A 22,952-nucleotide genomic window follows, 5' to 3' on the forward strand; every position below is an offset into this window, starting at 1 on the left:
CAAGGAACAGACAGACACCGTGCACCAGCAAGGAACAAACAAACACAGAGCACCAGCAAGGAACCGACAGACAGACAGACAGACTTACTTAATGCCATGTCAGCATCTAAGGCTATTTTCATGGCAAAAATTAAATTACAAAAATACAAATATCATATAAAAACAATAAAACCAAGCAAACCAACACAAGTCATAGGCTATTATACAGTTTTTTTAAGTAACATATGATAAAAAAAATCAGAGAAGGTGAGGAAATGGAGCACAATTCCTCCATTGTCCAAAACAAGGAGTGTTCTCAGGAGGAGCTGTTCTCAGAGGAGAACAGAAAATGAAGGATGATGATCCAACAGGATACCTTGGCCCTCACCCTCAGCGGATGCGTTGACCTAGAGGTTAAACTCTACAAAAGCCTGCCTGCCATTCCTATGGCTGAAAATTCTGTGATGTGGTGGGAGAAGAGAGCTATTTTGCCTTTCCTCACAAACATTGCAACAAACTACCTCTCTGCTCAAGCCTCCTCCACCCCAAGTGAGAGGGGTGCTTTCAACTGCAGGGAACACATTAAGCCAGGAGAGGTCCTGTCTTTTGCCAGAAAGATGTTAATCTTTCTTCAGAAGAACTGTTAAAAACTCTTAGTCCTTTTGCAGCCTACCTGTATGCCCCACCCGTGTTGCTCTATACCCCTGTATGTTCTTTTACAGAAAAATATAAAATTTAATTTGTTTTACATTAATTTGTTTTGTTTGAATATTAGTTATGTGTTCAAACATGGATGTTTCTTTCACTATAGATAATTATTTTATTTATCTACATTTTAAAAAAATCTACATGTTCTCAATTTGTTTCTTTTTTTTCATAAAAAAAAAACAACACAAAGTAGCGATAAGAGACCGTTAAAGTACCAGATCGATAAGCGGTATCAGTAATAGTAGTAATAAGGTTAAAACCTTAACGATACCCATCCCTAGAAATTTTTGTTTAATGTGTTTGCTATGAGTGTTAGATTTTTGTGTTCGTACTTTTGGTTACCAATATTGCGCTATTTACTCTGTTTGATCCCATTTGTCAAGTGCAATGTCAGTGTGAGTAGACGATCTTAGAGCTGAACTCATGTAACATTTGTTCTTGATTATAACTAGGCAAAGTTACGAACGTGAGGTGTTTGTGGTATTTCCACTTGATCATGTTTCGTTAATTTTGAATTTACTACACATTTAGTTTGTTTTACGTTGCTGATTTGTATCATCTTCATATTAGATAGAGTCTAATATTGCCTATCACATTAATCTGACATCGCTAGCTTTTAACTAAATCGTTATCGCTAGCCTGTTAACCTACCATCCATGCTTGCCGTCGTGCCTTTTACGAGTCCATCCAACGACTGTGGTGAGTTGGATCGTGAGTTAATATCTTCTCCTGTTATTGTCACTTGCACTGCTTGCTACATGTACAGTATAGACTTCTCTGTCGGCGAAGAAAGCTTCACATGTCAAATGCAGGTAATTTGTCAGGCTGACTGAGAAGATTTCATAACTAGAGACACGAATCCAAACTTTAACCCTCTGGGGTCTGTGGTATCACCGGCGATACCAGCTCACTTTTTTCTTATCAGTGCAAAAGAGACTCAAAATACTCTGTTGATTTTAATCTTATAAGTGTTATACATCAATCGATCCTATTAAGCATCTATTTTTTTGTGTATACTCACAATAAAAACAAAGTGTCGTGCTTTTTGTAAAATAAAGAAAAAAAAAACATGATGAGAGTTTTAACTTCTCTGTCAGTGAAGTCCACTCTGAAACGCGTCCAAAAATGAACTAACTCAGCGAATACTTGTCACACAGGCACGAGAGACTTTTCTTTATGAAGCTGAAATTCTCTTCTTTTAAATTAAGTTATTTATATAAAAAACAAATATTCTCAGTTTATGTAATCTGTATGAAAAGAGAGAGATGTCAGTCTTTTTCCTTTAAGCTCGTTATAGCTTATTAAGTGTTAATGTGACCACGCCCAAGGAGAGCAGGGCACAGACACGTTGTTTACTACAGCTGTACAGCCCACATCTGTGCCGTTCATTCACTCTCACACCTACATTAGTAAACATGTTATTTTTACATGAACACATCCAAACTATATTGCTATAGCCTACTGAGATGAGTAAAAATAGACTGAAATATGTTTAAATAAAATGTCTTTGTATAAGCAACAAACTGCAAATTAACATTTATATGATAATATATTATAAACACGATATGTTACAGACTAAATATGAATGTTTAGACAAGATTTCGTTGATTAGTTTTGTATAGATTATAAAGGTTTTACTGTAAAAAAAAAAGACTACTGCTACATCAAATAAGCTTTTGTTTGCCAATTTCTGCTCATATGTTAAATTTATAGTATGGGATGTTTTGTCTAAAATAAAGTAGGTATTTTGAATTATCAACTAAGATGTTATTATAGTGTTTGTTCCAATATTCAAACTAATGAATCCTTACCTTTGAAATACGTATGATAAAATGTGTACTTTTTACAAAGAAAGATTACACTTGAAATATTGTTAAAATTCTCCCGCAAAGTTTGTCACAGACCCATGAGTGAGGCGTCAAATCGACCGGCTCATTGAGGAGAGGTGTGCTATGATTTTTCTAAGCGATCGGGTGTATGATGTTCGCACAGCGGACGGAAAAGCGGCCAATAAAGTCCCATTGACTTAACATTGCGGAATGTTCTGAAATTTAAATCGCAACCGACTTTCACACACACAGACACAAGGGGCCTGACACCCCTGCATTTCTCTCCCTCTCTCTCTCCCTCAGAGGATTTATATTATCAAGTAGCCAATAAGTAATGGTCTAAAATCTTCATAGCCTCAACCTAGCAACCAATTACAGCACCCTAGAAACCGTAGGCCATAGTAACATAGTAACTATCTGTTACTATGTTATATCGTGCGGCCTATTGAGGAGAGGTTTGCTACATCTTTTCTAGAGATCGGAGATCGGGGGTACGGTAATTGCCCCAGGGGCAAAAAAGTGAGGCGTGAGTGAGTGAGGCATGAAATGGGCCGTCCTACACATTGCATAGGGATTTTGTATTGAACATAGCTCTGGATCACAGGCTCATAGAGACAAGAGGACGGACTCATTTTACTCAGATGACCAATCAGTCTCTCAAGATCATTTTGAAGCTATTAAGTCACGCCCTAGCAACAATTTAGAGCACCTTAGCAACAAGTTCCATAGACTTCCACTGAAAGAGATCAAAAGGATATCTCGGGATAGAAGGGTCATAGAAACACAAGGGTGGTCTCGTTTGACTCGGGGAAGCAAACAGCCAATAATTAACCAACACTACGTAGCCCCTCCCTAGCAACCATTGTCGAGCACCTTAGCAACCAAAATCCATAGAGGGATATCTTCCATTCTGAATGTCACAGAGGCATGGGAGTTGGTTTATATCATTCACAGTGACAATCAGCCTTTTGAGTTTCATGACTGGCAGCTGCCAAGCCACTCCCTAGCAACCACCCAGAATACCCCAGCAACCACCTAGCAACATCCTAGCAACCACCCAGAACACCCTAGCAACTGCCTAGCAACCACCCAGATCACCCTAGCAACCACTTAGAAACACCATAGCAACCACCTAGAAACCTCATAGTAACCACCCAGAACATCCAAGAAACACTCTAGCAACCACCCAGAATACCCTAGCAACCGCTTAGCAACACCATAGCAACCACTCAAACACCCTAGCAACCGCCTAGCAACCACCCAACACCCTAGCAACCACCCAGAATTCCCTAGCAACCACCCAAAACCCCCTAGCAACCGCATAGCAACCACTCAAAACACCCTAGCAACTACCTAGCAACCACCTGAACACAAGAATGAACACATGAATAAGCCATATCTCAGCACCAAAACGTCGTACAGACATGTTTGTTGGTTCGTATCCAATCATGTACCACACTCTAGCAACCGTGTGGCGAGTTTTGCCACTGCAAGCACCACCTCACATTTTCTTCTGGAAATGTACATTCTAGTTTCTTTTGTCCTCGCATTCTTTGGTACCCAGTGACACACCTGTTTGAAAGGCTCATTATGCAGCTCATTATGTATATATATATATATAATATTATATGTATATGACAAATAAAAAATAAATAAAAAAACGGCTACTACTTACTTCCTCTCAGGTGGCATATAGTGTAGGCTCATATTGGTCTGTGTGGAGCTCTGAGGGTGCTGATAGCGCTCATTAGCTGAGAAAGCTGCATTTAGGGTGAAGTGTTTCACATAGGATTCCAGAATGTTTACTACATTCATCAGGCATGGAAGCTTCACCAGCTGTTGTCAATGAAACAAAATTAAATAATTTTTGTCAACATTAGACAATGCCCTTAAAAGGGACAAATTTTGCAATCAAGAAACCAAAGTAAATCTGAACTTATTGGTAGACCAAGAGAGATGCTGTGGTGTTTCCATTTTAATCATATTAATTTGAGGCATTAAATCAAGTTCTGGTCAAGGGCTGTACGATTAATCGAAATCGAACCGAAATCGCGATTTGGGTTAGTGCGATTTTTAATTAAACAAATATTTGCACAACGTGTTAGTAAAGAGCGGCTCTGTGATCAGTAGTAAATGCTGCTCCATCTCTGAAAGCACTGCAAGTGCAAGTCAGAAGCATTTGAAAAAGCAACGTGCATTTGAAAAAGCAACACGCATCAAATATCTTCCCAAACTTATGTGACGCATTTATAAACCTGTTGTCCAACAAAAGACAACGTTTAATAACGTGTTTGAAATTTCTTCAAATGTGGAATTTCTGCTTGAGGGCGCCCTCTAGCTCCCATTATGAATTAAACCGACGTGTGTTTAAGTGCTGTTCTAATTTTAGTTATTTGAGAGACTTTAGTCTGTTTTTTGTTTTGTTTTTTTGATGGTTTGATTATCCACATTAATTTTTGTTTTGCCATACATCTGTTCTAGAAACATTGTTACAAATTTACTTATTGATTATTTTGCCTTATGTCTATTTTAGAGACATGTTACAGCTTTTTGATAAAGCTCTAATTGGTTTCCTTTGGAAAGATGTTTGAAATTCACACTGAATGCATTTATGAATATAAAGCGTGTCTGTGCGTGTCAATATTGTGATTAAAATCGAAATCGCAAAATTCAAATTCTAAAAAAGAAATCGTTACAGTTTTTTCGGTCCATATCGCACAGCCCTATTCTGGTTTGGATTGAATCATGCTCTTTTATGTACATGTACTTTTATTTTACCGAAGGAGTAACATGCATACCTTCTTTCTTTTGTTGATATAGTAACAGTCATCCTCCAGCTTCTTCTTGAGAACATCAGGGATGTCAATGTTTATAGTGATGCTCTTGTCTTCACTCTCCCTTTTGGTCTGCGGCTCTTGCTCTGCCCTCTGTGTAAAAGCATAGAATTAAGGTTAGAAGAGGATTTGTGTAATTCCATGTTCCAAGTCATGCAGATTCAGATTACAAATAATAAACAAAGTAGTGTCAACTAGACCAATTAGACTTTATTCATTATATTTTTTTAATGAATGAGGCAGCAAGCCCCTTGTGAAAACCCCCCAAAAGGGCAGAACAGGCCCCTGGTTACCAGGGTAACAAAATACAAATTTAGGCATGTGCAGGTATCAAATTTTCATGCTGCGATTAATTGATTAAGCTTTTATCACGGTATACGGTATCATCACGATATTTTAATTGCACAAGAGAAACGGATGGATTGGGAGGGATGTAAAAAAAACAACTACTTGCATCACAAAAGGTGTAATTGTGATTGTCAAAAAATTTGGTGTCAAACAAACCACAAAACAGTTTAGTGACAACATGTTACATTGTTTACATGGTACAATGACTGGTAAGCTACTGTTTGTATTATTGTATTATAACACAATTTTCACGATTTCAGTTCAATTCTTGATTTGATTTCAACCTTGATTAAATATTGACTCATTTGGATAAATATTAGGTAGGCTATAGTAGATAGCCAACATGTTAATTTTTCTCAAGAAAAAATATATTTCACATTATCCTGTAAATATTCTGTCCCTGATGTAAGTAGGTTGCAGCTCAACAGATAGTTAAACAGGATGAGGGTTGAAGAAAAAGTCGAAACCAAAGAATTCCTTTTTCAGTGTTTTACTTTGAAATAATTATAATTATTGAAATAACGTAATTCTTTTTGCGAACCTACAATACAAACAGAAAATGTACATTAAGTATGAATAAAAGTAAATTAAGAAAGAAAACAATCTAGTGTTAATATATGAAAGAAAGATGACAATTTTCTTTGAAAATGTACAGCAAATGTTTTCTTAAATCCTATGAAATACTAATTTTTTAACATAGATGATATTAAATAAAATTACAGACGATGGCCTCTTTGGCATGAAACAACAGAAGAATATATTTTTATCAGCGAGACATCTGCTTTAAATAAAACAAATTATATGACTACTTAAATAGTCAGAACAGTCCCCGTCTGATATTTTAGAAATACCACTACTAACAATGCAACAGTTCTGTAGAACATTATTCTTTCTGTTCTTCTAGTGACAGAGGAAGAATGACTTGGGACACAGGTCTCAGATAAGTTTTACACTTCCCATCCTTGGTGACCTTGATTTCAATTTTCCTGACCTTTTCATCATCGCCTGGGAAGACCTTAGAGACAAGAGCCATCGGCCAGTCATTCCTCTTGACTTGAGCCTCCTTCATAAGTACAATATCTCCTTCCCTGATGTTAGGCTGGTTGGTGTGCCATTTGCGGCGACTTTGAAGATTGACTAGGTACTCACGGCGCCACCTCTCCCAGAAGGTGCTGGCAAGTTGTTGAAATTGCTTCCATTTCTGTCGGCAAAGACCCTTTTAAAAGTCCCCTGGAGGAGGAGACAAGACACCAACTTTCTGAGTCAAAAGAGTAGCTGGAGTCAACAGGGCGGGTGAATTTGGGTCACTTGAGATCGGTGCAAGAGGTCTTGCATTCCTAATTGCAGAAACTTCTGCCGAGAATGTCACCAGCATTTCATGAGTGAGATGAGTGACTGTTTTGAAGCAGCATGGAGTCTAATATGCGACGTGCAACTCCGATAAGTCGCTCCCAAGCTCCTCCCATATGGGATGCATGAGGGGGATTAAAGATCCAACGACATTCTAAGATCCTTCCTCATTCAAGTAGCTCCTAAAACTACGCTCTTCTGCAAGCATTCCCAGCTCCTTACAAGCACCCTTGAAATTTGTGCCACAGTCTGATCTGATTTGTTTTGCTGGACCCCTTATGACAAAGAAGCGTCGGAGGGCCCAAAGACGTCAAGGCCGACATAAGTGAAAGGTGGATCTGTGGTAAGTCGATCTGGAGGAAGATCTGCCATCTTCTGTTCAAGGACTCTTCCTCTGAGTTTCTGATAGATGATACATTTCTGAATCACTCTATGAATGCGTTTTCTCGCCCCGACGATCCAGAATGCTGCATTTCTGATTGCATCTTATGTAAACAGACAACCTTGGTGTCTGACCCGTTCATGAAAGTGTCTCGTGATGAGAAGGGCTATGTGGCTTTTCCCAGGTACAGTTGGTACTCAACCAGAATAACCGTTCCCGCGGCGGTAAATTGTGGTTGTGTATTTACTGCCTTTTACCGCTAAGAGGCGCTACAATCACAGACTTTGAAAAGTGTCAGTTTATTCTCTCTATTGTGTAATCTGCCGCCGCGCCACATTCAGAGCGATTGAAAGCTGGTAGCAGATGAATTTAAGTGAAACTTTGTATTTAAACGAATTCATAATCACAATACTGAAATTACTGAAATTAAATTGAATAAATAATGAAAATATTTCAACAAAACATTTAAATAGAAACATATTAGGATACATCAATGAGGCTTTGCAAGAGCATAAAAGACGTTATCTTAACAGCGTTCAGACGGTAGCTCTGTGGTCAACGCAACAACATGAGTCTCACGGAGCTTCAAGCAATCCGAGATCGAATCTCATTGTAGCCTACATGCTCTTAACCAATGACAGCGTTTATGTTTTACCGTTCTTGATGCTTAAATAGCTAACCGTTTATTAGCGAGTTTATTAACTGTTTATTTATTTAAAGGCAAGTGTTTTGTTTAATTATCAATGGCACATTACAACATTGCTACATTCCAGTAGAGCCATTACACAGACAAAACTGATGAAGGAAGATTGTCAGCGATCGTGTCAGAAAATGAAATTGAAGAAGCTCGTCTTTAATCTGCTAAATTCTTTTGTGTATCATTCACGAAACTGAGATGACTGACAGTGATACCCGGCCATAGAAACGGAAGAAAATTTTCAAAACAGATCCATACATTGAACAAATCAGAAAAAGACTTTTGTTGACTTGGCTACAAAAAATAACAGACTAACTAAATAGTATTAGAGGTGCACCAATTACAATTTTCTGGGCCGATTCTGATTTTCAATTTTTCATGAGTTTGGCCTGCTGATACCGATTTTAGCCAATTCCGATTTCATTTTTTCTAACCACTTTACAGCCAGTGTTGGCCAGTAACGCGTTAGAAGTAATGCGTTACTGTAATCCGATTACTTTTTTCAAGTAACGAGTAAAGTAAGGGATTACAGTTGCAAAAAAAGTAATTAGATTATAGTTACTTCTCCGTAAGCCGGCTGCGTTACTGCAGTACTTGACCGTGATTTTGTTTCGTAACACTGTCTCGTGAGTGACGTGAGTCGTGAGTGACAATGATGACGTATCAGCGCCGCGACGTCAGTGGTAACTGTAAACACCGACATGTGTAGTGTTGAACGAGACAACATGGAGCGCGGAAGAGAGCAAGACCATTCAGCGTTTAATACTTGGAAGTACCGACATTACTTTGAGTTTGACTCGGTTAAAGGTGACAAAAACATCAGCGTCCGCTGTACACTCTGCGTGGGAAGAAAACTTTTATCTACCGCGAAAAATTCGACCTCAAATCTGAGCAAGCACCTAGCAAGCCAGCACAGGAATGTTAAACTTTCTGAAAATAACCCTGGACCGCCAACTGACATGACCGCTGCGGCTACATCCAATTCCACCGGGCGAACCTCCGACGGCCCCTCTCCTGCTAAACAGGTGAAAATAGACTTAAAAGTGACAGGACTCAGTGCCGCTGAACTGAATAAGCTCGTCGCCGGCTATATTGTCGAGGACATGCTGGCAATTTCCACTGTTGACTCTGAATCATTCTGACGCATCGTAGAAAAAATACCGACCAAACACGGTGTCAAGCTGCCGCAGAGAAAGTCATTTGCAGGATACCTTGAGAGAGAATATGACATAATGGACGCTAATTTGAAGGCTGCACTCGGAGATGTAGACTTTGTTTCCACTACTGCTGACATCTGGACGGTAAATAACAAAAGTTTTATGGGTGTAACAGTTCACTGGATTAATTCCACTTTACAGCGCAACAAGGCCGCCCTAGCATGCAAGAGAATTAGAGGCAGGCACACCTATGATGTAATTGGAGCAGAGATTGAAGAAATCCATTCATCATATGGACTGCATGGTAAAGTTGTTGCCACTGTAACTGATAATGCATCTAATTTTGCCAAAGCATTCAGAGTGTATCAGCCCTGTAATTTAGAGTCTGAATCTGAAAATGAAGAAGAAGGTGATGATGAGGAACCGACTTTTACAGATGTCATAGAAGCTCTTTCAACCACATCTGGTGATGGACAGTTTAGGCTCCCTCCACACTACAGGTGTGCATCACACACAATTAATCTCATTTCAACAAGTGATGTTGACAAACATCTAAATTCCTGTGCAGACACCAAGGCTGTATATAGGAGTAGTATTGCAAAATGCTCTGCTCTTTGGACTAAAGCAAGTCGATCAACATTAGCCTCTGAACAGGTGGAGGAAATCAGCCGCAGGAAACTAATGGTACCTACATCCACAAGGTGGAATTCCCAGTATGAGGCCATTTCCAGAATCATCACAATTCCGATGAATGAGCTGAATCCCCTGTGTGTAAAACTGGGAATCAAGTGCCTTAATGAAAGGGAGTACCTATTCTTACAAGAGTACTGCACCGTGATGAAGCCCCTGACCGTAGCACTAGACATCTTACAAGGGGATGAATGCACCTATGGGGCTTTACTACCAACACTCACAAGCCTGATGTCAAAGACACTAGCCCTGAAAGATGACCTCTCTAGAATGACAGCCAGCCTTCCAGATGTTATTGTAAAGGTAAGATTATTATTTGATAATTGATTTAGGTGGATTTGTTGGATTTATTATACAATTCATGGTGGGCAGATCTTACACTTTGTTTGTTTTAAGCAGTGAGTACAATTATTAAAATGATAGAATATAATAAATGATCAATTATTTATACCCTGTTCAATATCAGGGATATTGATCATCATTAATCATCAATATTAATCTTAACAACAATATAAGATTGAAATAAAGAGGTCAAAACCGCCTCAACCAAAATTAAATCTCATACAGTATTGATAGCACATGAGATGGTTTAGGTCAGTAGAGCCCACAAAATAGTTAAAATAGCCAATTTATATAGTAAAACAAATATATTCTTAGTTATATCATATTGTATTTTACAGGCCATCAAGATTCGTTTTGATGCTGTACTGGATAGCCAAGAAGCACTTCTTGCAGCGGCCACTTGTCCCAAGTTCAAACTTCGATGGCTGAGGGATGAGCGTAGGAGAGATCATTTGAAGGAGCTTTTGACAACAGAGTGTGAGAACCAGCCCACAGAAAGCTTCTCAGCAGAAAAAGAAGTAACTGACTATTTAAGGTCAGGCTATGAGCTTGAGATTCTGAATCAGTTCCCAAACCTCAAAAAGATGTACATGAAATACAACACTCCAACTCCATCCAGTGCACCAGTGGAACGGCTGTTCAGTTTAGGTTGATTGGTGCTTTCCCCGAAAAGGAATAGACTGTGTGATAGGAGGTTTGAGAAGCTTCTGCTGATGCGATATAACCACTGTTTCACTCCGAAAGAAAGCAAAAAAGCATAGGGCTTTGTCAGGGTAGCCATAAAATGAGACTGGAGTCTGGACTAACAGCCTAAATGTGGCATGCAACAGCATTTTCTGTTTTGGTAAATTATTTTTCGCTTCTCTGCACTTTACTATTAAAAAATGTAAATGTTACTTATTTTGAATACAGTCAGGAGATACTTTCATTTTAATTACTTTATTGCTGTATTTTATTTAGGCCTACATCTATTCGAATGAAGGGTTTAAAAAATTGTTTTTATTTTATATGCTGGAATATGCAGAAATTTAAATATTGAAACTAATAAAACAAGTTTTAAAAAAGAGAATGTTTCATTTGATTCAATTTTAGATGATGGAATATGCAGAAAGGATAGAATTAGAATGAAAGGTCTATTGCTTTATAGTGTATTCAGGTCGTGCATAATGTTTTTGAAAAGTAACTTAGTAAAGTAACTAGTAAAGTAACTAATTACTTTTGAAAATGAGTAATCAGTAAAGTAACTGGATTACTTTCTTGGAGAAGTAATCAGTAATCAGTAACTAATTACTATTTCCAAGTAACTTGACCAACACTGTTTACAGCAAACACAAATATTTATTTTCTATCTTTCTGTTAATAGAACATTTTACATAGAACATTTTTTGAACAAATAAAATAAAACTATACAAATATTACTCCTGGTGTAGGAAATTCACATATATCTTCCACTTCCAATATTCAACTAAAAAAGTGATATATTTACTTATTTAGGAAACTAAACTTCTGTATGAAAACAGGTAATGTCAATAAAATAATATATAAATAGCAAATAAAAATAAAATAAATATAGCCTTGCAGTATAAAGATATTTCTCAAAACACACACACAAGCCTATTGCAATCACTTGTAACATTACAACAATGGCAAGTTTATTTTATTTTATTTTTTTTACTTTTTTTGTGAAATCATATTTATTTTGTCCATCAAAAGTGTGCTTTCACTTAAATTGAGCGCGAGCAGCGCAGCAAAAATAGACTCTGCGCCCAAACCCCGCTTCAATGTTGCTCACGCGACGCTCCTGCTCGACGCTCACGCGCTGCTCCTGCTCTCGATGTCAATGCACTTATTGATTAACATGCAAGCAGGAAAAAAAAGTGCTGCTCACGCTTACGGTGTGAAACGGCCGTAATTCAGGAGGTTTCCTACTTGTGCGTTCCGTGTGATGCTGATGTTGTTGAATGCATTTGCATGCATCACGTGAAAATCGGCCAATTCCGGGCACCAGCCGATCAATCGGTACATCACTAAATAGTATTGCTTTCAATATAAAAACCAATGAAAATGTAAAAGAACACTAAAATTGTCAAGACAGTTTATTTAAAACAGAGTTGCATCGAGTTTAGAGTTTATTTCCTTTGCGATGCAAAATAAGAAAACCGGAATCTTATTCTTGCGACATTTTAAATTTGTATTGCTGAATAAATTGCAGCTGAATTAAAGAGCACTGTATCTGCTCACTCCCATTCGTTTCTTGGCATGAACGCGTTTCGTCAACAGTTCATGTTTAGATAATGCCAGATTGTTGACAATCATACACACTGCTCAAACATTCTAAAACTCTACAAAACCAGTTGAAACAACTGGATTGAACACTTTAATTGAAATTTTGTGTGAAAAAAACTTTAAATACAATAAACACCGAGAGATTTATCCTTAAAATAATTTTGCCTTTGCATGCTCATCAGGCTGGCTATCGACACTCTCCATATGAAAGACGGAACATTAACACCCACTAACACCTATTGAACTGTCCCTCCAACCAAATGTTTATTTCATTTAATTGTGATGATTAAACTAAAATTAATGAAAATCCCAAATTCAGTATCTACAAAAATTAGAAAATTACTTAAACCAATACAAAAAAAGGATTTTTAGAAATGTTGGCCAACTGAAAAGTATGAACATGAAAAGTATGAGCATGTACAGCACTCAATACATAGTTGGGGCTCTTTTTGCCTGAATTACTGCAGCAATGCGGCGTGGCATGGAGTCGATCAATCTGTGGCACTGCACAGTCCAGTCCTTTTTGTCTCTAGCCCAGGCGAGACGCTTGTGACACAAGAGAGTATTGACACAAGGAATGCGATAGCTGCAATCCATGTCTTGCATACGTCTGTGCGTGGTGGTTCTTGAAGCACTGACTCCGGCTGCAGTACACTTTTTGTTAATCTCCCCCAAATTTTTGAATGGATTTTGTTTCACAATCCTCTCCAGGGTGCGGTTATCCTTATTTCTTGTACACTTTTTTCTACCACATCTTTTCCTTTCCTATGTATGTATGCATGTATGCATGTTTATATATATATATATATATATATTATATAATATATATATATATATATATATATATATATATATATACACACACACACACACACACCTAAAGGATTATTAGGAACACCATACTAATACCCCGAGTTAAACTCGTGTTAACCCCATCTCTATATGATGTTATGTTGCAGAGATATAGGTTTTGCATAATGGTTGCTAGGGTAATCTGTTTTCTTTGCTAGGGAGTGGCTTGGCAACTGCCAATCATGAAACTTCAAAGGCTGCTTGACAGTATGTATGATATAAACCAACTCCCATGCCTCTGTGACATTCAGAATGGAAGATATCCCTCTATGGATTTTGGTTGCTAAGGTGCTCGACCATGGTTGCTAGGGAGGGGCTAGGAGTTGTTGATATAATTCATGATTGGCTGTTTGCTGCCCCAAGTCAAACGAGACCGCCCTCGTGTTTCTATGACAATTCTGTCCGGAGATATCCCTTTGATCTCTTTCAATGGAAGTCTATGGAAGTTGTTGCTAAGGTGCTCTAAATGGTTATTAGGGCGTGGCTTAATAGCTTCACAATGATCCTGAGACACTGATTGGTCGTTTGAGTAAAATGAGCCCGCCCCCTTGTCTCTATGACACTGTGATCCAGAGCTATGTTCAATACAAAATCCCTTAGCAATGTGTAGGACGGCCCATTTCACGGGCCCATTTCACGGGTCATTTCACGTTGCTTCCCCATGGTAAGTTAATGGGGCAACTTTGGGCAGCTCCTGACCCCCAGGGGTGCAACTTTTACCCCATTGTGAGATATGTTCTTACAGAGCCTGTCTGCCTCTTCAAATGTGGCAAATCACACGTTTCTGTGAAATCTGATTTCTGAGCTATGACTCGTCAAAGTTTGTTGCAATGTTAAGTCTATGGGATTTTTTTACCCAATTTTTTGCCCCTGGGTTAAACATTGTACCCCCGATCTCTTAGAAAAAGATGTAGCACACCTAGGCCGCACGATTTGACGCCTCACTCAGGGGTCTGTGATGTCAGCATGTATTTATTACAACATAGTAAAATATATTTACTATAGAGTTATTATAGAGTTCTTAAAATCTTTATTAACGATAAAGTTAAAGCCTGCGGCCTCGTGCCCATGTTCTACGGTTGCTAGGGTGCTGTAATTGGTTGCTAGGGTGAGGCTATGAAGATTTTAGTCCATTACTTATTGCCTGCTTGATAATATAAATCCTCTGAGGGAGAGAGAGAGGGATGGAAACGTAGGGGTGTCAGCCCCTTTGTGTCTGTGTGTGTGAAAAAGTCGGTTGGGATTTAAATTTCTGAACATTCCGCGGTGTTAAGTCAATGGGATTTTGTGGACGCTTTTTCGTCCGCTGTGCGAACATCGTACACCCGATCGCTTAGAAAAGTCATAGCACACCTCTCCTCAATGAGCCACACGATTTGACGCCTCACTCATGGGTCTGTGACAAACGGTGCGTGAGGAGTTATGCGCCAAACTTTGTCCAGAATAAAAATAATAACTAGAATGTACATTTCCAGAAGAAAATGTAAAGTGGTGCTTGCAGTGGCAAAACTCACCACTCGGTTGTTAGGGTGTGGTACATGATTGCATACGAGCCAACAAACATGTCTGTACGATGTTCTTGTGCTGAGATATGGCTTATTCATGTGTTCAGGTGGTTGCTAGACGGTTGCTAGGGTGTTCTTGGTGGTTGCTATGGTGTTGCTAGGCGGTTGGTAGGGTATTCTGGATGGTTGCTAGGGCGTTACTAGGGGGTTGCTAGGATATTATGGGTGGTTGCTAGGGTGTTGCTAGGCGGTTGCTAGGTTGTTCTGGGTAGTTGCTATGGTGTTGCTAGGTGCTTGCTAGGGTATTATGGGTGGTTGCTAGGGTGATCTGGGTGGTTGCTAGGCGGTTGCTAGGGTGTTCCGGGCGGTTGCTATGGTGTTGCTAGGCGGTTGCTAGGGTATTCTGGATGGTTGCTATGGTGTTGCTAGGCGGTTGCCAGGGTATTCTGGTTGGTTGCTATGATGTTGCTAGGTGGTTGCTAGGGTGTTCTGGGTGGTTGCTATGGTGTTTCTTGGCGGTTGCTAGGGTGTTCTGGGTGGTTGCTATGGTGTTGCTAGGCGGTTGCCAGGGTATTCTGGTTGGTTGCTATGATGTTGCTAGGGTGTTCTGGGTGGTTGCTATGGTGTTGCTAGGGTATTCTGTGTGTTGCTAGGCAGTTGCTATGGTGTTCTGGGTAGTTGCTATGGTATTGCTAGGCTTTTGCTAGGGTATTCTGGGTGGTTGCTAGGGCTTTGCTAGGCGGTTGCTAAGGTATTCTGGGTGGTTGCTATGGTGTTACTAGGTGGTTGGTAGTTGTCACAGATGGTTACTGTTGGAGTTCTAAACATTTTCTTGGCATTATTTAGCACAAACCTAATCATTATTAGCATGTAGCTATTCACAGCTAGCATATGAATCAAAAGAGTTAACCCCCATCTCTATACAATGTTCTGATACAGAGATATAGGTCTTGCAAAATGGTTGCTAGGGTACACTTTTTGGTTGCTAGGGAGTAGGTTTGAAGCTGCCAGTCATGAAAGTCCAACGGCTGCTTGTCAGTATGAATGATATAAACCAACTTCCATGCCACTGTGACATTTAGAATGGAAGATATCCCTCTATGGATTTTGGATGTTAAGGTGCTCGACAATGGTTGCTAGGGAGGGGCTACGTAGTGTTGAGGTGATTCATTATTGGCTGTTTGCTGCCCCGAGTCAAAGGAGACCACCCTTGTGTTTCTATGACACTTCTATCCGGAGATATCCTTTTGATCTCTTTCAATGGAAGTCTATGGAACTTGTTGCTAAGGTGCTCTAAATGGTTGCTAGGGCGTGGCTTAATAGCTTCACAATGATCCTGAGAGCCTGATTGGTCATCTGAGTAAAATGAGCCCGTCCCCTTGTCTCTATGACACTGTGATCCAGAGCTATGTTCAATACAAAATCCCTATGCAATGTGTGTCCTACACCATAGTAAATCAATCGGGCAACTTTGAGCAGCTCCTGCCCCCCAGGGGTGCAACTTTTACACCATTGTGAGGTATGTTCTTACAGAGCCTGTCAGCCTCTTCAAATGTGGCAAATCACATGTTTCTGTGAAATCTGATTTCTGAGCTATGACTCGTCAAAGTTTGTTGCAATGTTAAGTCTATGGGATTTTTTGGGGCGCTTTTTTGCCCCTGGGGTAATTACCGTACCCCCGATCTCTTAGAAAAGATGTAGCACACCTCTCCTCAATAGGCCGCACGATTTGATGCCTCACTCAGTGGTCTGTGATGTCAGTATGTATTTATTATAATATAGAAAGAGATAGTCACTATAGAGTTATTATAGAGTTCTTAAAATCTTTATTAACGAGTGCGGCCTCGTGCCTATGGCCTACGGTTGCTAGGGTGCTGTAATTGGTTGCTAGGGTGAGGCTATGAAGATTTTAAGCCATTACTTATTAGCTGCTTGATAATATAAATCCTCTGAGGGAGAGAGAGAGGGAGAGAAACGCAGGGGTGTCAGGCCCTTTGTGTCTGTGTGTGTGAAAAGTCGGTTGGGATTTAAATTTCTGAACATTCCGCAATGTTAAGTCAATGGGACTTTTTTGGCCGCTTTTTCGTCCGCTGTGCGAACATCGTACACCCGATCGCTTAGAAAAGTCATTGCACACCTCTCCTCAATGAGCCGATCGATTTGACGCCTCACTCAGGGGTCTGTGACACTATTAACACATTCATTTCAGGGGCCGTTCACACCATAGTAAGTCAATGGAGCAACTTTGGGCAGCTCCTGCCCCCCAGGGGTGCAACTTTTAACAGGCCGCACGATTTGACGCCTCATTCATGGGTCTGTGACAAAAGCTGCGGGACTAGTTACGCGCCAAACTTTTGTGTGGAATAATAAGAATAATAATAATAAGTATGGAGAAGAACACTAGTGATGCCTTGCCTTTGGCAAGCACCACTAATACTAAGTATGGAGAAGAACACTAGTGATGCCTTGCCTTTGGCAAGCACCACTAATAATAAGTATGCACAATAACAATAGTGATGCCTTGCCTTTGGCAAGCACCACTAATAATAAGTATGGAGAAGAACAATAGTGATGCCTTGCCTTTGGCAAGCACCACTAATAATAATAAGTATGGAGAAGAACAATAGTGATGCCTTGCCTTTGGCATCACTATTGTAAAATTGGGCAGCTCCTGTCCCACAGGGATGTAACTTTTACCCCATTGTAAGGTATTTTCTTACAGCCTGCCAGCCTCTTCAAATGCGGTAAGCCGCACGTTTCTGCAAAATACTCGCTCGGAGCTATGAATCGTCTAAGTTTGTCGCAATGTTAAGTCTATGGGATTTTTCGGAAGTTCGTTCGCCCCTAGGGCGAACACTGTTCCCCGGATCTCTTATAAAACTCATAGGACACTACTCCTCAATAGGCCCAACGATTTGATGCCTCATTCATGGGTCTGTGACAAAACCTGTGGGAGGAATTGCTCGTCAAACTTTTGGCGGAATCAAAAAAAAAAATAGTAATAGTTGGGGCTTTGCCTTGGCAAGCACCCACTAATAAGTATGCAAGCATCACTAATAATAAGAATGGAGAAGAACAATAGTGATGCCATGCCTTTGGCAATCACCACTAATAAGTATGCAAGAGAACACTAATGATGCCTTGCCTTTGGCAATCACCACTAATAATAAGTTTAAGTACAATATCAGTAAGTTGGCTTTTCCAAGCCAACTTAAGTTTAAGTACAATATCAGTGAGTTGGCTTTTCCAAGCCAACTTAAGTTTAAATACAATATCAGTAAGTGGGCTTTTCCAAGCCAACTTAAATATAAAAACATAATTCAATCAGGTAAGGCTTGGACATATCATGGGTGTAGGCTACCTGACTTTACAAACATTTGACAACTAAATAGCATCCAGTGTCTAGCAGTGCAGCAGCATTTTTGACATAGGTCTAATTCTTTTTTCACATAATTTAATGTACATTCTCATTTGACTTCTACTCAGCCAACAGAAAGAAGGCAGAGCCCCGAAAAACGGGGGGAGGACCTGCACCACCACCTCTGATAAATGCAGAGGAGATGGAGATGGCCCTGAGCCTCAATGCTGGAAGGCCAATGTCTGAGGGAATTCCTAGAGGGACTTCATCAGAGCCAGTCACTCTTCACACACAAAGATTCAAGGGCCTTCATAAAATGTAAGAGGTCTACATATGTGTTATTTTTTATATAGGCTATTTTTGATATTTCCATTTATTTTACTTTGGGTTGGGTTTTTCGTTGGTCCTTAAAGATTCTGATGGTAATATCTGTCTTTTGGAGCCTCCTGTCCCAGCAGAACCCCCGGCAGTTGGAAGTAGCCTTTTCAATACACCAGAATTTATGACAAATAGTATTATAAAGTGTTCTCAACCAAATGTTCATCTTCACAGGACGATGGGATGAAGAAACAACACATTCATATTTCTATGTTGAGTAGCCTATAGAATCTAAGTATATATCTAAGTATAAAAGGACATTCCTATCTCCCCCCTCCATAAAAAAATAATAACTAGGGAATCACTAAAACGAGAGAATTCTGATTTCAAGCAAGACAAGCACAAAGAAACTCCGTTAACAACATACTGATTATAAAAATTTGAAATGTGGAGTTTTTAAATTTTTAACATATGATACAGTTAAGCAACCTCACACGACGAGTGCTGTTTCCTGAATACCATCACGATTGAAAATGTGACATTGATTTCATACAACAGTTCAATAAACCGTTACAATTAAGTCACTTAAAGGCCATGTTGCAGGTTAACCACCACTGTCAATTAATGGGTACATAAATCACTCAAGATATGTATATCATTTTTAAAATGTCTCAAAAATTGTCTTAAAGATCATTTTTTTACGTTTTTTGTAGTAACGTTTGTTTTTTTACGCAATTCGGTGATGACGTCACGTTCGGGAGAAGTGGAGGAAAGGTAGCCTCAGTCTAGTATATGGCGACTGACTGGGATGAGGAAGATGTGGCAAGAGCCAACATGTATGATGGCCCGCAGCCGTATAATTTCGAACCTGCCAGACGTGAGAGGGCAAATGAGGAATTGCCAAGAACTGATGACCGTTAAAGCCAATTAAATGCATGGTCAGAGGAGAATGAGTGGAGAGTTGGTGAAGTGTCCTGGTGAGTTGCTATCATTTAGCAACGCAGCAATGAGGACTGGAGCTAGTCTACGAGCAGCAGTGCACAATAACGACACATTTTTTTTTACTGTAATATCCACCTTTTTCCTGGTTAGCGAATTTTCCCATGATTCATAGCGGGTTTGAACCGGAAGCCGGTTGTCCTTTTCCGGTTCGAAGCTTTATGAAGATTAAGCGCCGCTTGCTCAGGACGCCGCAGTGATATGCTGTTTAGAAAATATGTGAAATAAGTAGGGCTGCCCCTGCCCGTGCACGACTGAAGTTGGATTGGAAGTTATGTATACTATATGGGAGAGAATGCTAAACCATAATGAGCGTTTTCGTAATATATCTCAACGCACGCATAAGCTTGCCACAAAAAAACCCGGCAAAAGTAATGATTATGCAATAAACATTTGAATTGTTTATTAATAACTAGTGTTTTCTGTAAGTGTCGACTGCAAAGATAAATTTGATGATACTGACTCGCCATGTTCGCAGTAGTGAACGCGCCAATAGAGAGAAATGCACACTTCATACGAATTAACCTATACATAAGCAGAGAGCAGCCCATTTCTGCTCTAATTTAATTATTTTATTTAAAAGTACACATTTCTAGCTTTCTATAGATATAATTATCATGTATGTGAGGCAAGTAACTTATACGCTGAGTTTCGTTGATTAATAAGACGCGCTCCAGTTCACGCACCCGCGCCTCCGTGTCCTGTATATCTACTATTTGTGCTTATTTATTATTCCAGGCAATTTGTTGATAAAACATTGATAAAAATGAAGATACAATTTATACTAAACGAAATTCACTTTAAAGAAAGGCTTTGTACAAAACAAAACTTGATAAGTGGTCAAAATCATGTCTGAGCCATTCCAAATGTTTTCCGATATATTGGGCATCTTATGATCATATCTGACTCATCTTATGCGGTTCCCTTTTCATATAATCAACATAGATTAAATACATTTTTAAAAAAACTATATATTTTGAAACTTAAATATAAAACGTATGTTTAGTTGTTGTTTTTTTTGTTTAACTTATATTTAAGCGTCACACTGCTCCGCTTTGCTCATGTGCTCTGGTGTGTAGCCTATAGCCTTTACATGCATGTGTGCGTGATGTGATGGAGGGGTGCGATTCTCGAATATTAATTGCATAATACCCAGCGATCTTCGTTGGATGCTTCAGTTTTAGCGCAGCAAACCAAAAATGTCTACTCTCTGGTATTGAATGTAGCTGATACGAACCGGACATAGGCATTCTCTCCTTTTTATCTTATGCTCAAAGCACCCAGTTTCTAAAAAGTTTTTTATCTTATTTGAATTGTTAAAACAACCAACAACAGCACATGTAGAGCCTGAACTCATTCTCTCACTGCTAATACAGTACGAACCGGAAATAGGCAACCGGAGTCGTCGTCATGGCGGCGCGCATTGTTTAGAGCAGAATAAGGTGGATAGCACCGAGTGAAAAATCTGTCTTTTTATCTAGTGGCAGTGATTATGACGTTAGTTCAGATAAGTACCGGTAACCTTTGTCAGTGTCGTAGTACTGGTAAACTTTGTCTTTGTTATCTAGAAATAGAAGGCATCTTGCTAGCTATATGAGCGTGGTGTGTTGACACCGAACGCGAATTTAATTATTTGCGCGAGTAGATTACATACAAAGTCAATGCAAAGACGCGAATAGACGCATGATTCGCGCCGGGCGTCGTGTTCAGTGTGAACACACCATAAGCGTTTATCTCTTTTTCCGGTCAAAATGTTGTTGCAAACGTAGCCGCCGCGTCTCTGTCGCTGTGTTTGGCAGGTGCTTGTGTGGGCGGTATAGAGAGAGATAGGCAGACAGCCAGATAGCATAACGTTAGCATAGATAGATAGCAGCTAGATAGATAAATAGATAGAAATATATAGTAGGTAGATTGACAACGTAGAGTTGGTTCGCACGTCAGAGGCGCCCGCGCCATTGGATGTGCAGTTGCTGCATATGCTAGCCTATCTATCTATATATCAATATATATCTGTCTGTCTATGTATATATGCAGTCTATATATCTATGTATTTATCTATTTAATTTATCTATAATCTGCCATCTGAATAATCTCGTCTACTACTCGTCTCTCTCTAGTCACTCTCAATGCTCTCAAGGCGGTCTTTGGTAAATTCTATCCCCAAGGTGACGTAATGCAATGCATTGTGCGGGAAAGGAGAATCGTTGCAAACCGCTGTAAGATAGTACCTACTTTTTCGTATAATATTCCGTTTTGTGATACCCAACAACATAAAATACAAGTGTTTAAATGTTTATTACCAACCAGCAAATTAAACAAATTCGTTGAAAAATTAACCTTGCAACATGGCCTTTAAATTTTAGATGCAATATTGACTGTTTTAGTTCTGTTTCAGCAGCAAAAATAGTTCCAAAGAAAGATCACAGCAGAACCATCACGAATCTCACAGGAAAACTTAAGTGTTTCATTACTGAATGATTCAGCGTTTTGAATAAATCGGTTGAGTCGAAGATTCAAGGACCCATTCATAAACATCTGTCTCATTCTTGAACGAATCATTTGAATAAATGACTCAATGACTCACTCATTAAGACGGTCGCCTACAGCCACCTGCTGGTAGTTTAGTATTATGTTTAAAACATAGATTCTCAAAGTGCGGCCTGCGGGAAACTTTTTTGGCGGCCCGCAAACTTTTTTGGCGGCCCGCAATAACATCTGTAAAACATCTGTAAAACTGTACATTGCTTTGAAAAAATTAATCTCTCCGTTTAGTGGTGTTTAGCGGCATCTATAGTTATAAGCGGTAATTACAGGTGTGGTCCGACCGATCGCACTTGACCTCACTCCCAGAAGGCCATCGGAACAATGGTTGTCTGAAGATGGAGATGATGGAGCGAGAGCCAGAGCGGGAGCCTGGCCCTTCGAGAAAAAAACGTAATGTTAGCGAGGAGAAAAGGCAGTTTCAAGATAAATGGACAAACGATTACTTTGTCGAACCTCACGGGTCGGATAAAGTCGTTTGCCTGATCTGCAAGAAGGTAATTGCAATGCGCAAGGACTTCAAACCAAGTAATTCAAATTTTTCACCGCATTTTCCTATCAACAGTGGAGACAACTTAAAATACTCTATAATTTCTGGTCATACAGAAAATAATAATACATTATTCACAACTACTTTTATTTGTGTAAACTCATAATAACAACAAAACGTTGTGCTTTTGTAAAATAAAATAAAACTAGATAAAAAGTTTGTTGGCAAACTTTAAGTTGGCTTGAAAAAGCCTAGCCAGAAAGTTTGAAGTAGTTTTAAAAGATTTC

The 22,952-nt window shown here is 39.4% G+C and overlaps 1 protein-coding gene across 6 annotated transcripts in view; it reads right to left on the reverse strand.

Annotated features, from left to right (window-relative positions):
• LOC143740254 (MSL complex subunit 3-like) overlaps window positions 1–22,952 on the reverse strand; it is a 272,665-nt gene that overhangs the window by 144,896 nt on the left and 104,817 nt on the right. For all 6 annotated transcript variants that reach the window (XM_077232341.1, XM_077232344.1, XM_077232347.1 and 3 more), the window contains 2 exons: window positions 5,315–5,443; window positions 4,192–4,352 (listed from right to left, as the gene is read on the reverse strand). In XM_077232341.1, the coding sequence (XP_077088456.1) occupies window positions 4,192–4,352; window positions 5,315–5,443 (290 nt within the window). The remainder of the gene's footprint in view (window positions 1–4,191; window positions 4,353–5,314; window positions 5,444–22,952) is intronic.

The sequence above is a fragment of the Siphateles boraxobius genome, unplaced genomic scaffold, assembly GCF_051911475.1.
Source record: "Siphateles boraxobius isolate OS27281-9 unplaced genomic scaffold, OSU_SipBor_1 17, whole genome shotgun sequence".
NCBI lineage: Eukaryota > Metazoa > Chordata > Actinopteri > Cypriniformes > Leuciscidae > Siphateles > Siphateles boraxobius.